General features: G+C 37.1%; 1 protein-coding gene across 9 annotated transcripts in view; it reads right to left on the minus strand.

Moving 5' to 3' along the window:
• LOC109102016 (roundabout homolog 1-like) overlaps window positions 1-15,500 on the minus strand; it is a 171,065-nt gene that overhangs the window by 38,980 nt on the left and 116,585 nt on the right. For 7 of the 9 annotated variants that reach the window (XM_042739956.1, XM_042739960.1, XM_042739959.1 and 4 more), the window contains 7 exons: window positions 10,386-10,506; window positions 8,584-8,722; window positions 8,349-8,476; window positions 4,932-4,940; window positions 3,115-3,239; window positions 2,535-2,706; window positions 80-285 (listed from right to left, as the gene is read on the minus strand). In XM_042739956.1, the coding sequence (XP_042595890.1) occupies window positions 80-285; window positions 2,535-2,706; window positions 3,115-3,239; window positions 4,932-4,940; window positions 8,349-8,476; window positions 8,584-8,722; window positions 10,386-10,506 (900 nt within the window). The remainder of the gene's footprint in view (window positions 1-79; window positions 286-2,534; window positions 2,707-3,114; window positions 3,240-4,931; window positions 4,941-8,348; window positions 8,477-8,583; window positions 8,723-10,385; window positions 10,507-15,500) is intronic. The other 2 variants (XM_042739957.1, XM_042739964.1) reach the window with 1 other exon arrangement.

Genomic DNA, 15,500 nt, shown 5'->3' on the forward strand with positions numbered 1-15,500 from the left:
TCCCCTGGTACTGTACATTTATCTGCATGATAAATATGTCAGGCTTTGATGTGGTTGTGACCCCTCAGAGCCACCGTACCTTGGCGTAACGGATCTGCAGGGCTCCTGTGTCCAGCTGTTTGAGGCGAGAGTCGTGGGTGGACACCAGGACCCCGTCTTTCCTCCACAGGATGGTGGGAGTCGGCGTGCCGGTGGCTTGGCATCCCAGGACCACCGTCCCGTCCACAGCCACGGTCTGGTTGGTGGGACCCTGGCGGACGACGGGTGGAGGTCTGTCTGAGATCACTGTGAGAGAGAAACCAATCGCTTTAGTATAGGAGCATAGGAGACTTATCACAGCTGTTACATATTTTTGCTCTTTAGTTGATTTTGATTGCTTCTATTTTCCTCATTTGTAAGTCGATTTGGATAAAAGCGTCTTCTAAATGACTAAATGTAGATGTAAGATCAGTGATTGCCTTGTTTTAGTCCTCATAATAATTCAAAAATATGAACATAATTTTTCTCCCCCCGTTCCTTTTTTGTTTTTGTTTTATTTTTAAAATAAAACAAAATAAAAATAAATAAATAATTAAATAAATAAAATGGATCGCTTTAAGATGAATTTGCTTTGTTAGCATTAGCATCTGCAATCACTTAGCGTCTGCAAAATAAATATATGTATAAAGTAAAATAAAATAAGATAAAATAAAATAAAATGCATGCATTCGGCTAAGCTGCAAAATAGTTGGCGATATGAATCTAAATGATCTATAACACCACTAAAATGCATTAAACTAAAAGTAAGAGACCGAAAGACAGGATGAGACAAAGAGGACACAGAGTCTTAAAGCTGTCCCAGACCTACTAATATCATTATAATAACTATAATAAAACTCTACAGTACTCCAAACCAAAATCCAAAATACATCCTTCCACATTTTCTAAGAGCCACAGAAGCGAGCGCGTGTACGGTCAGAGGTAAAGAAAACGAAGAACGCAAATAAAAATAAATGTAACCAAGGAAAAAGAGCACGTGAGAGAGGAATGCCTGGCAGCAAACGAGCTGAGTACATGTTTTAAGAACGAGAGAGAGAGAAATAGAGATGGAATCCAATTTTTTCAACTGGAAGCAATTTTCTAATCAGTCACCAGCAGTAGCAGAGTGAAGCCAATCTAGAGACGAGCAATTAATACCGGCAGCACTAAACCTCCCTCACACACACTAAAACACACCCAAACACAATCGCCCCCCGCCGCTCTCACAGCGGACCTGACCAGTCTGATCGTAGTAAAAGCTGCGATGTTTCCGTCCATCTGATTGTGTTCGACCCCGATAGAAGCATTACTGCTATTTATACGGCTGCAATTTGCATAACCGCCACTACAGCACGTTTTCAAAGCCCTACAACACTTTTGTAAGGGCCATCAAAAGGATGAATTATGTATCACATGACACATTCGCTCAGGCACGCTTGTGTCCTCGCGTCGCCGCTGAATCATCATGGTGGTGACCTGTAATTACGCTCCATGCCCGCAGTGAGAGCGAGGCCAGAGAGCAGATTGGTGCTAAAATAACTGTTATTATTCTTTCTTTACCTCACATTCACTCTCTTTGTCGTGCTTTGGTGTTTTTTGTTTAAGGACGGCACTCACAGGAGATTATGCTGGATGAGAGAGAACTGCCAAACTGTCACTATTTAGTTGAAGTGTCTTATTGACTATTTGAACATACCGAGTAATCAGTGTTGGAGTAATGTGTGTATTTTCTATAAAATATTGTTATTTGCATTGAATATGAATTGTAAATCTAAGTTTTATGTCCAGACACAAATATTTAACAATGTTTTGCCTTTATACAGTGCGTGTTGCATGCAAAAATGAACAGCACGAGCTTTAATGTCTATTTAGCCCACAAATGACTCTTATGAACCGATTTTTTTTAAGAATCAGACTCAGAGTCAGACTCTTTCGGTTAACAAATCAGTTACTCAGTTCAGTACTGACTGACTACATCACTTACATTATTTATGATATTTACAAAAAAGAACATTACAATAGCAAAATGTGATTAAGTTAAATTAATTGCATCCTTGCTGAAAAACGCCTCTGAGCTGTATTGTGCTGTATTGTCAAAACATTTGACATGGCTACATGAAACTAATAGCCATAAATCAAAGTAACAATAGAAACTTCAACGTTTATCTTTATAATGCCTATCTAGAAAAGGTTCATATGTGTTTTACAAATAAATCCATAAGTAATATAATGAGTAAGTCATTTACAGTGCCAAACGGAACAATTAATACAGTATACTGCAAACAATTATTTAAATTAAATAATTAAATTAAATTAAATTAAATTAAATTAAATTAAATTAAATTAAATTAAATTAAATTAAATTAAATTAAATTAAATTAAATTAAATTAAATTAAATTAAATTAAACTAAACTTTTTGGGAGTAACTTCCCCTAAACTTTGTAGTAAAAAGGCATGTATATAAGCACTTTTGCTCTCACTAAGGCTTCATCTGTGTTGAGTGCGTCCATCTCACCGTCTGTAACCTCCAGCAGGGCTTTGGTGATCACACTGCCAGCGATGTTCAGAGCCTGACAGCTGTAGTAGCCTCCATCCGAACGCTCCACCGCTGTGATGGTCAGATCGCCTGTCTGAGAGACAGAGAATCGACTGGAGGGAGGAGGAGGTTGAGAGGAGAACAGAAGGTTCTGGAGATGGGAAAGAGGAAAAAGATCTATGAATAGAGGTAGAATTTGATAACAAAAATATAAAAACATAAACACTAATTACTGCAAGAATATTCAGTGTGTGAGAAATAAACATCCTGTCAGGACTTGCACGTTCGCACTAACTATTGGCACGGTGTGCCTGAATTTGTGAGTGTGTGATGAGTGATATTGATCAAACCAAGATGACTTGAGGTGTGTTAGAGGTGTGGAGTGTTACAGAGCCCATTAGATTTGTGTAAATGTGCAGATGGCCTTATAAAACTACCAACCTCATAAATCTGACTGACTTTAATGGGGAAGAGTGCCGTGCATTTTATATGTTACTGTAAAAGTGCGCTCAGGAAATGCATCTTCATACTACAAGTGAAAAAACACAAACATTCTCACCTGACTGCCTTCTTTCTGCCAAAATATGGCAGGCTGAGGACTTCCTGTGGCTTCGCATTGAAAGGTCACGGTGCGGCCCATCCCGACCACTTGATTCCTGGGTCGCACCACGAACACAGGAGGAACTGCAGGAATATGAGTTAAACAAATCAATTACCAAAGATCAATTCATTTTGACTCTTAGTATGTAAACAACAAAAACACATCTACATTAATGCACTTACAGTGAAAGTCTATGGAGTTGATGGTTTAACAGCAGATGTGCTGCATTTATTTTCATTAAATGATCTTTCTAACTCCTGGTACCTAGTACCTGCTTTCTATTTTAAAATATTTTAAAATGTAATTTATTCCTGTGACGCAATGCTGAATTTTCAGCATCATTACTCCAGTCTTCAGTGTCACATGATCCTACAGAAATCACTCTAACATGCTGATTTGGTGCTCAAGAATTATTAACAATATTTTTGTGGAAAAACTGATAGATTTAAATTTTTTTTCTAGAATTCGTTGACAAACAGAAAAGTCAAAAGAACAGCATTTATTTGAAATAGAAATCTTTTGTAGCACCATCAATGTCTTTACAGTTTTTTTTTAAATCAATTTAATGCATCCTTGATGAATAAAAGTATTCATTTCTTTAAAAAAAACAGTAGTGAATATATAAATATTTAAATTTTTGAATATAGTACAATATTTTTAAACATCCAGTGTAAGTGCATTACACTACACAATTTTGTCAAAATAATTTTCTATCTACGTCTATGTCAACATTTCTATCTTAACATTTCTTTACACAATGCTATGAAATGACGATGAGCAAATTGTTATTTCCTCTTAAATTAGTTTTTATTAAAACAGGAAGTTGGGTCAATAATCTTTAGTTTACGTCATAAATTCAGCCGTGATATTCTTTTTTTATTTATTTTTTATAGATCACTGGAGTCATTCATATTTTTGGTCCTAGAAGAGAAAGACTGAATTTTATAAGTGCATTTCAGCCTCTACAAGCAAGTCTCTCATTTTGATTTCAGGGGGTCTTTGACATCAGCTGAATTTCTTGCTTGTACAATAAATACACTGGAGACTGACAGAGCTCAACCCTTCAGCATCACATTAACGTTAGGCCATAAAAGAAGAGTCATACTGCTGTTTAATGGACGGATGTGCAGGTATGCCGAAACATAAAAACAGATGTAGACGCAATATAAAAACGGCATGACTGCCACGTCTGCTTCATTTGCATGGGCAAGGGCACAAAGCAATAAAATATACATGGAGATGGGGGATAAATTTGGCCCATCTGTCCCGTGCTGACACTCTTTAATGGCACCGGCGTCATGTGGGATGCAGGTTTTTCATGCATCTTAATAACAAACTCTGTCTCGTGATTTCCGACGCAAACTCGACTTCAGCGTCCGTAACAGCATGGAGCCATTTCAGCTTGTAATACGGATGAATATGTTCATAATATGTGACACAAAGTATGACCCCCTACGACGGCGAGCGCCACATTCACCGCAACACTAAACCAATCTTAAACCTGTCAAATCACACACTGCCGTAATGCGTCCGGAGGAACAAAGGAAGAATTTTCAACTAAGTGAGAATAAAATGAGGCAATTTTGACATTACCTTGTACACTCCGAACGAGCATTAGTTTTACCCAGGCCTGCTGTGCTGTCACTGTTGCCGGTGACAACCCAGACAAGCGTGCTGATTGGTGGGAGGATGGAAGGTGGATGGATGGTGGTTCTGACAACTTCCTGTTGCTGTCAATGCAGCATAAATGATGACGGGTGACATTTGCAACTTACCAGACACAACTGAAAGAGGAAAGAAAAAAATAGAAGCACGATAAAACACAGATGTGATAGATGTGCAAATAAACCGCACACAACATGAAGCAAAAATGACAGGATATGCTTACAGAACAAAATCAGTGCAGTGATGTATTTATGAGAATAAAACACAAAAACATACACAAAACATAAGGTGTGGCGAGCACACACACACGTTGTAAATATATCATGTGCTGAAATATATGGCAGAAACCACACAAAGAAACAATTCTATCAGTCATGAGGTATGAATGGAGGTTTTGTTCTTCCCGTCTGGCCAAAGATTTTATTAGGTGGACAATGTAAGCTGGGGTCTGGCCCTTTAAAAGCTACAGCATGTCATTTAGCAAAAATGTCTGAATATTGGCAAACAATTATTTGAATATTTTCAAATAGTTTTATTATTTTATTTTTTAATTAATAAAATTATTATTTTTTTTAAAACTATTTAAAAATGTTCTTTATTGGCATTGATGGTTCCATGAAGAACCTTTAAAATTCATTGAAGCTTTCCACTGCACAAAATAAACAATATAATAAAAAAAGATTACTTAAATTATCATCATGTTCTTTACACTAAGACAAAAACTGTTGTTTTAAGAACTGCTGATTGAAAGGGAACCAAAGGTGGTTCTTCTGTGGCACCTTTATTTAAAAAGTGTGATGCATGGAAATTAAACAATACAAATGCTTAACATTTCAGCAGCAATTTTGCATAATTCGTGTAAAAATCCTCACTCTACACAGTACACAGTTTTAAAAAGTTGAAAACGACATGAAATGGCATTCACAAAGCATCTGTAAAGTGACATATTTCCAAATTAAACCTACTATTTAGTTGGAATAAAGTAGGATTATGCAAAGAAACCACTTATGAATTGTGCACAATAAACCGAGAACATTTGTTAAGCAAGCTCAGTAAATAGGTCGAATTTAATTTTAAATGCAATAACTCGGGCCATTTGGAGTCGATCCTATGAGATGGACACAAATGAAGGGTGAGTGGTATATTTGAGAACAGCTGGGTAAAGAGAAGTTGACTTGGACGGGCCGTTTGCTCTTTTGGCAGTGGTAGCAGCTCCCACTCTACTTGGTTTCCAAGGCCCATTAACGGAGCTACTCCTGGGACTCGCATGGCATTCTAGCACTTTCCTCAAATACATCAGTACTAATGACTAAATCACCAGCTGAGAGAGGCCTCATTTGTATCCAACATTATCTTTCCATGGCTTTTTAACAGAGAACAGACTCTTGTTCTGAATGAATTATCTCAGAGATTATGTGTGTTTATGTGCATTTGACTGTGTGAGCTGCACACCTAGACAGCTTTTAAAATCTTGGAACTGAATGAATCATTTGAGGAATCGTTTGACTCTTCAAATGCATCTACGAAACCCAAAAGTAGGAAGATCACAAGGTTTTGAAACACAGCCCATGTAACTCTCTCAAAACTCTAGTCACACAAAAGACATGCTCTAATAAAACTCATCATTTTGAATGGTTGAGGAATCTCATTTCTTGGCATCTGAAAAGCAATGCTGTGCCAAAGACAAGTTTAGTAATAAGCCCCTTCACTGGACAGACTGATTATTGAAGCAGACGTGTTTAGAAGTCTGGTTCCAATGTTGCTGGCCCACTAAACACACACGTAAAATAATAATTCAGCAATTTCTGTAAGCAGTAAAAACCAGTAAAAGCAATAAGCGAAGCAGGGAATGAGAGAGGAGGAGAAGGAGGAAACTGCTCAGGGGTGTCACGACACAATGTGCACATTGTTCTCTAAAGAGTTGAGCCTTCAAGAGTGTGAAATTCACTCAAGGGGACTTAGGGTGCTTTCACACCTGTAGATCGATTGCTTGTTCCAAAACAAGGATTAAAATTATTACAATGTTCTTTTTATTCTTGGTACGGTTCGCTTTCACATGGCAAAGTTTCTAAATGGACCAAAATTCACATGCGAGTAAACTGTCCTCTCATTGGTCAAAGTCCCACGTTTTTTTTTTTCCAGAATTCCGCTCATAGCTGTCAACCGTCAGGATGCAACCAGCTTTGATGGAACTACAACAGCTTTAAGGGCTTATTGATGTTTATATATATATATATATATATATATATAGAATTCGTGGGGAAAACATTGTTAAATTGCTCTACTATGAAGAGCAATATAAATACGGCATTATAAAATGAAAAGGTGCGCTTTGAATGGCGAAGATGTGCTCACCCACAGACATTGTCTACTGTTTTTCATGGAACTTATTCTTATACGGAACTTATACATTGTGATATATAGCCGGGTTCGGTGGTCTGTTGGATCTGATTGCATTCTCACTACAACCGAACCACTGCAGAGTTCGTTTTCAATCGAGCTGAGACCACCTCGTTCAGTTCTCGGACCGATTGTTTTGGCGTGGATATGTGCGAGATTGCCGCGTTTACATATGCCCAAACGAACCGAGCTAAGGGGGGAAACTAGCCAGGTTCCGAAACAATGGGCCAGGTATGAAAGCACCCTTATAGTGAAAATGGGTGTTTCTACAACTAAACCACTTTTTTATTAACTAATTATTTAAAAAAACATAAATTATGACTAAATTATAAATAATTGCAAATATAAAATAAATAAAAACAATTATTATAACTAAATATTTCAGATTTTTCTTTTTGTTAAATAAATTATTATTATTATCATTATTTTAAAAACTATGCTATTATAAACAAGAGCAAAGTAAACAAACCAATTCAATATTCATATACTTATTGTAAATAAAAAATCTATTATTCCACAAATTATAACTATCTGAGTTGTAGTATCATTTCCAACTCAACAAACTTTTTTTTTTAATTATATTATTATATTTGAAAATACTTGGTTACTAAGAAAACAAAAGTGAAGAGCAAGCTTGAGATAAAATATGAATTGCGATTAGTGACATCAACTGAATTATTTCCAATCGAGTTTCCAAAAACCTAAGAAAGATGAAGATATCACAAGTGTCATTTCCACAACAGGGTGTTATCAAACACAACAAATCATTTGAGATGTGGTGGAAATGATGCTTCAGAAAAATGACAGAAAAAATCCTGTTTCACTCACAGGACACAGAAAAAAAAAAAAAAAAAAAAAAAAAGATTTTTCAACAGCTAAGAAAAAAATGGTAAGGAATATTCAAAATGATGCAGCATCCAGTCGGACAAAGCTACCTGACAAGCTGTCAAAGCAGAAGACGTTTGTCTGAAAACTAACAGCTGTGAATAAGCTGGTCAAAGCACACTCACAATCTCCCGCCCACAGAGGGTATTCGTTACTTCAAATGATAGATGAGTGGCTGCAGGATCACAGCAGTTTGTCAAGCAGCGTGAGATGAGTGACAGCGTGTGTTTGTGTGTTCTTACCGTGGACGGTGAGGGTGGCGCTGGCCTCCGTCTTCCCCATCATGTTCTCCGCCTGACAGGTGTAAGTTCCGGCGTCTCCTGAGGTCAGTCTCTTCAGTTTGAGCGTGTGGTCCTCCCAGATCTCATGCCTGAGAAGATGATGATACACAAACAAGATTAGTTCTTTCTGGGCATTTCCCACTCCCATTTTATTCTTCTTAATATAAACTATAAGCAGAAGTTTTCTCACTCATACCTTCCCTTGGGAAGATCTCCGTCCTCTTTCCTCCAGCGGATGGTGGGCACGGGGTCTCCTTGAGCTTCACATCTGAACTCCACACTCTGGTCCACCAGAACAGACTGACTGCTCGGCTTTCGCAAAAAACTGGGCCTCTCTGCACACAAACACACAGCTTATTATGTAACACACATTTCCCAGTTTTCCCTACAAGATATTCCCTTCTCTGATCTGATTGGCTACTTATGAACTATCAGTGAACTATATCTATCCATCTATTTTTACTTGTTCTCATCTTTCTTCTTCATAACAGCTACTTTTAGTAGAGTTCCTCAAACAAACAGCATGCCTATGGTTTCTGCTTCAGCTTCAACTCTGACTTGTTGTTTTAGCCTCAACGTTCATGCAGCTAATCCTAAAGAAAGCTTCCTCTCTGATTTATTTATTAAGATTATATAACTTTGATGTTAGGATATGATAGAATCTGTTCAGATTAAGATGGTCTAACCCACTGATATGAGGAAACAGCACTACAATTCCTTAAAGGCACATTTACTGTATCACAGCAGTTAATTCATGTTTATCGATCACTTGTAATGTACCCATTGATTTTTTTAGTCCATGTTGTGTTTATTACACTTTCCATTTATATTACTTAGCATATAATGTGGGCTAGCTACTACTGCTATCAGTGTTATTGTTAGCTAAAACTATTAAAAATCATTTAATTATTTAAATAATGTTTAATAATTAAAAAAATAAATAAATAAACACTAAGAACTCAAAAATATAAATAAATGATTTAAAGTGACAAATTTTGCCTTGGCAGCTGTTTGAAATAAATATGTTTAAGTTCAAAAAGTACAAATATATATATAATTGAGTCATTCATTTATGAAAATTAGCAGAATTAAATGAGAAATTAGTATTTTAAAGGGGAGTAATTTTTTTATATAGTTTCTTCCATCTCACTTTAATACAGATTCTACTGTAGGTCTGTAACTCACAGGTTGCTATCTCCGAAAATGTATTAACATATCAACAATGGCTCAACCAATGGCTTGTCCTTATTTTTCAGCCTTGTGTTTTGTGATTCTATTGCCACAAAAAAATTACACTTTAAATGAAATCTGCTGAGATTTCTGGAAGTGTTTTTGGAGGAATTACATTTCTTACACTTGGTCTATACTGAGAATATACTGACAGTAAACTTGACTTGACATAATATGGCTGGTGATTTTCTCCTGCAATGTGTAAATATGCCAGCAGACATTGAATAATGAGGTTAACAGTGATGGAGAAGAGGACGACTGTGTTGCAGGGATTAAGGAGAGAAGGTCAAAGGTCACAGCTCTGATGTTGGGTAGTGTAAACTGATATGTTAAGGTGTTGGATGACGGATGAATGTATATTTTTGTGTGCATGTTTGAATGAAGGAGTGTGTGAAGTGTAAGCTGGTATTTGTTTCACGGCAAACTGAGGATAATGGGTCCATGTCTCCTAAACAGGGTCAATGACACGCTGGAGTCTTCCTACAGCTAAGCACACAAACTCTAAACATCTGGACTCTCTCCTGCTCTGCCCATAAACAAACACTTCATACAATGTGTGTGTGTGTGTGTGTGTGTGTGCGTGTGTGTTTAAGTAAATCCATCTGCATGCGTTTCCACAATCGAATGCGCCAGAGGTTTGTGTGGGAACCTGATTATATAAACATATGTGCATCATGAAGAAGGCAGATCATGTGCCGAATTATCTGAGAAACAGACATGACATATATTGAAATACATAAATAAAGCAAAAACATATCAAAAACGTACCGAGAACGGTCAACTCTGCGATCTCACTCTCTCGTTCCCCCATCATGTTGGTTCCCACGCACACGTACTTTCCCGCATCCGTTTTTCTGGTGTTGGTGATCATCAGTTTTCCTCCTCGTATCTGTCAGAAAGAAAATATGAGAAGTCATAAATATGTCAAAACCTTTACTCTATCTATCTATCTATCTATCTATCTATCTATCTACATATATATATATATATATATATATATATATATATATATATATATATATATATATATATACATAATTTGTGTAGTGGCATTTCAGCTGAGCTTATATTTTCCCAGGCATCTGATTTCAGGCCAAAGAGGCCGTTTTTTTCTTCTCAGGCAAATGTAAGGGCAGCTGGGAGTCCTATTCACCTGAGCGGATCAAAATCACACACACACACACACACACACACACACACACACACACACACACACACACACACACACACACACACACACACACACACACACACACCAAAACATCTTACTAAAAACAAACCTTTGAACGGCATATATAAATAAATACATACATACAGACCCCTGCATCAGGGGACCACACGGCGAGAGTCAATGATGGGGAGCAGAATGTGGCAGCTCTCCTGCGGCCCCCTACCTGCCTGCACTTACACAGGTCAACATGTGGGTTCACTTTATGGCAGATCATGTCATGTCTCATTGATTAGCATACACTGCGGTCAGTGTTGAGTCCAGCGGTTGGATCTGACTGTGGTTAACATGTGGAATGTGTAAACAGAGTCTCAGTGATAAAGACCAGAGGCATTCGCTGTATATCACATAATTTACAAATTAGATGCAGATATTACACTTATGAGGTCATGTGCACAAATGCCACAAACAGTCTTCAAGTCTGCACTAAAATGGGATATTACATCTGGAAATTCACAATAAATGGACAAAGAGATAAAACTGTAGAAAGAATGACAAAAACAAAGAAACAATGGATGGATAGACAGAAACTGACAAAGAAACTAAAGAAGAAACAGATGAATGGATGGATGGATAGACAAACTAATTAAGAAACTAAGAAATGATGGAAACTAACAAAGAAACTAATAAAGAAAGTAATGAAGAAAAATGGATGGATAGACAGAAATTAATAAAGAAATGATGAATGGACAGAGAGAGAGATCGAAACTAACAAGGAAACTAAAGAGGAAACGATGGATGAATGGACGGATGGAGGGAAAAAATGATGAACAGACCAAAATTAAACGAACAATAGATGGATAGATGGGATGACAGGTAGAAACTAACAAAAAGTACAGAAAAAATAATGAATTGATTGAAACTAACAAAAAATAAAGTTGAAACTAGGAATGGATGGATGGATGGATGGATGGATAGATGGATGGATGAAAGGGTGCTAACAAAGAAACTACAGAAAATGATTAAAACTAATAGAGAAACTAACGAAGAAACAACGGATGGATAGACAGACTCTCACAAAGAAACAAAATAAGAAATGATGGATGGATATAGAGAAACTAAGAAACTAAGAAATGATGGATGGATGGAAACTAATGAAGAAAACTGGATAAATAGACAGAAATTAAAAAAGAAACGGATGGATTGATGGATGGATGGATGGATGGATGGATGATGGATGGATGGATGGATGGAAACTAACAAAGAAACTAAAGAAGAAATGGATGGATGGAAACTAACAAAAAACTACAAAAGAAACGATGGATGGATAAAAGGATGAATGGAAACTAATGAAGAAAAGGATGAATAGATATTAAACGATGGATGGATGAATGGATAGAAACTATAAAACTGAACGATAATGAATGGATGGATGGATGGAAACTAACAAAAACTACACAAGAAACTATGGATAGATGTATGATGCTGACAGAAACAACAGATGCAACGATGGACGGATGGGCAAATGGAAACTAAGAAGAAATTACAAAAAAATTACGGATGGATAGATAGACACTAAGGAATGGACAAAAAAGAATCAATACACTATCACTTAGACATTAAAGTGTACAGTCTCTCTCAGAGGTGTAAAACGAGAATTCGATCTGATTGCTTTTACAGTCATTTACATTTAAAGGACAACAAACATCTAAACGAATCCTTCACCGGGTCTCATGAGACGTCTCTGAGCACCTCCAAACCGGACACATTCTGAAGCATTCTTCAGTCCTGTCGCCTTTCCTAAATATTAATGGTGGAAAAGAGTCTCTAAACAAAGGAGAGGTCGGAGGGGAAGGAAGGAGGGCGAGTTTATTTAAGGCACCCCGTGGTGTTGGAGAGGGTTTGAAGTGTCATTATGTTACTGTTTGTTTGAGCGAGAGCTTAACGGCTGAAACGGCACAAGACTCGCAGAGCAGACAAGGTCGGGTCAGACGGAGGAGTAAGTGTGTGTGTGTGTGTGTATTTGGAAGGATATACAGTGAAAAAAAGGCTGAAACCAAAGGAAAAGTGTGAATGTGCCGTAGGGAAAAACTTGAGCTCCATTTCAAAAGATAGTGAGCTGCCTGATGAAATGCACTGTGCTTTATCTGTTAAATATACATGTGGTGTAAGGCATGAAACCTAAAAACTGTTGTCTAGATAGGCAGCTTGCTAGGTTTCATAATGCAGCTACCCAACTACCCAAACATCCCAAGCTCACACAGACACATATTTGGAGTTCCATCACTGCAGGATCGTTTTACTCTCGGTCCAGAGTCAATGAACCCTCCCTTGCTCCCTCTGTACTCGGGTAACAGCAGGGCGGCTGCTGAGGATGCGATCAATCTGAGCATTGGGGGATTGCTTTATTCGCATGCCTTTTGTCTTGTGTGGTTTGGCAGCACTGCTTGAGCAGAAGTGCTCATACAGGGCTCTCAGTGTGGAGTCATTCAGCAGACTAGATAATCACACACAAACTCCGAACAAAACGCTGCGAAACAATACAGAGCGCCAGCTTCAATGTGCCGCACTGCTCCAGTTAATTTTCGAGCAGACTGCAGCAATTACTGCTGAAAAGCAATTAATGGCCAAATTGGAGCACTTTAATTTAGAGATAACAGTGGAACGCAAAACAAATGAATAATGTCGATGCTCATTACTGTACGCAGAGCTGTAGTTGAGCCAATGTTCTAATGGATATCAGTTTATTGCTGTGAAATGCATTTTGTCACTAAACAAAAAAAAAAGACAAATGATTCTTACAGGAACACAACAAAATATTTAAACTATTTGTACATCTAAACAGTCCCCAATTCTCATTCTCACAATGGCCACTCTTAGGTTTTGTTTTAAAAATGTAATTATTTTCAAAATTAAAATGTAAAATATATTATTTAATTGTAAGGTAGTATTTGTTGTACTGGTATTTCTGGGTTTTATATACATATACATATATATATATATATATATATATATATATATATATATATATATATATATATATATATATATATATATATACATATATATATATAATTTTTTTTTTTTTCTTTCAGTATGAAACTTTTTTGCCGACGCCAACACATGATAAAAGATACCTTTTCTATGTCAATAGAGTTTTTGTCCTAACTACCTGTGAAACGGATTCTATTTCCATGACTTCGTGCCTGGAACAACATAAAAACAAACTATATGAAAGTGATCATATCTGCTACTGATTATGTGCTTTATTCAAAGTTAAATGTGTCTAATGTGAGTTTAAATATTATTTTCTGTGACCTTATAGCTATACTGAAAGCAACAATATATCTTGAAGATAAATTAAAGCAAAGATATACATTAAACTGAACTCAATGCGAACCAATAAGTGCATTCCAGTCACTCAGTATGTACATTTAATAATGTGAAAAAGGTTTAATATTTATTAACTAGATTATAGGCTTATCAATTTTGTTGCGAGTGCAGTGCACTTCAATAGAGAGTCCACCCACACACACTTTTGATTGGCTGTGATATTTGATTGATTCTGTAATGTTGCGTTGTCGTGTCATGTTTGGTTTGGACAGCTATATTGCTTGTCGCTGGAATCTTTTTGAGTCGCGTGTAGTTAGGTGTAAGAGTGTAATTTGCATATACATTGTTGTGTTTGTTGCTGTGGTGCTTTGTTTTGTGTGTGTGTGTGTGTGTGTGTGTGTATATGTGTGTGTGTCAGATGACAATAGTTTACTGTCTACAAAACTGTAGAATGGAGACTGGAGATAAGCCACACACACACACACACACACACACACACACAGCACTAACAACAACAAACTTGATCTAGTTTTGATTCAGTTTTATCATAATCAGCCCTATCGCATTCCAAAAACGTCTTAGTTACACATTGTCCGAACGCTGGAATGTGTGACACAATCCTTTGCCTTTTTAGCCAATGTTAAGAACAAAATTTATATTCTCAGGAACCCTGTCTACAGTTTGATTAAAAATAACAAACCCCCCAAACCTCTTTTAGCTTTATTCCACACAAATACACCACATGGAAAACGAGCAGCGGCGTGCACATCAAAGTCACTTTTTTAACGACAAAAGAGGCTTGATTGATCCCGTTACTTAATTTCCCACACATTTAATTAGAAAAACCTAATTGGTGGCCCTTTTTTAAAGACTGCATTAAATCAGCAGAGAGCAAGTTTTCAGCTCGTGAACGCTGGCGAAGGCAAACTTTCGTTCCCACATGCATTTCCAATCAGATGAATGGGGTCCATTAATTTTCCCTGACAGAGTCGGACGTGACGCAGTTTAAACACTCATCAGCAGAAGCCCTAATCGGCCTTCATTTGCTTGAAAAATGCAGCAGAAGCAACTGTTATCCACCTGCATTAAATAAGGGAATTTCTTTTTGCTGTGTCTCTTTTTATTAACAATTAGCAGGTCTTCGTTAGTAACGCTACATTGGAAATAAGGAAGGGATCTGGTTTAATTTGCAAAAACAAGGCTGAAATGTGAAGCCCATAATTTTAATAAGGCACTTACACGTAGTGTTCCAAAAAAAAGTGTTATTTAAGCTGTAATTTTGTTTAAATCATCAATTTTGTGGTGGGACTACTGTTCTAGGCAGAGAAACTTCTAGTGTCCCAGAAATCCTGTCAGCTGACCTAAATGGTTCACGCTCAGAC

The sequence above is a fragment of the Cyprinus carpio genome, chromosome B15 (assembly GCF_018340385.1).
Source record: "Cyprinus carpio isolate SPL01 chromosome B15, ASM1834038v1, whole genome shotgun sequence".
In the NCBI taxonomy this organism is placed as follows: Eukaryota; Metazoa; Chordata; class Actinopteri; order Cypriniformes; family Cyprinidae; genus Cyprinus; species Cyprinus carpio.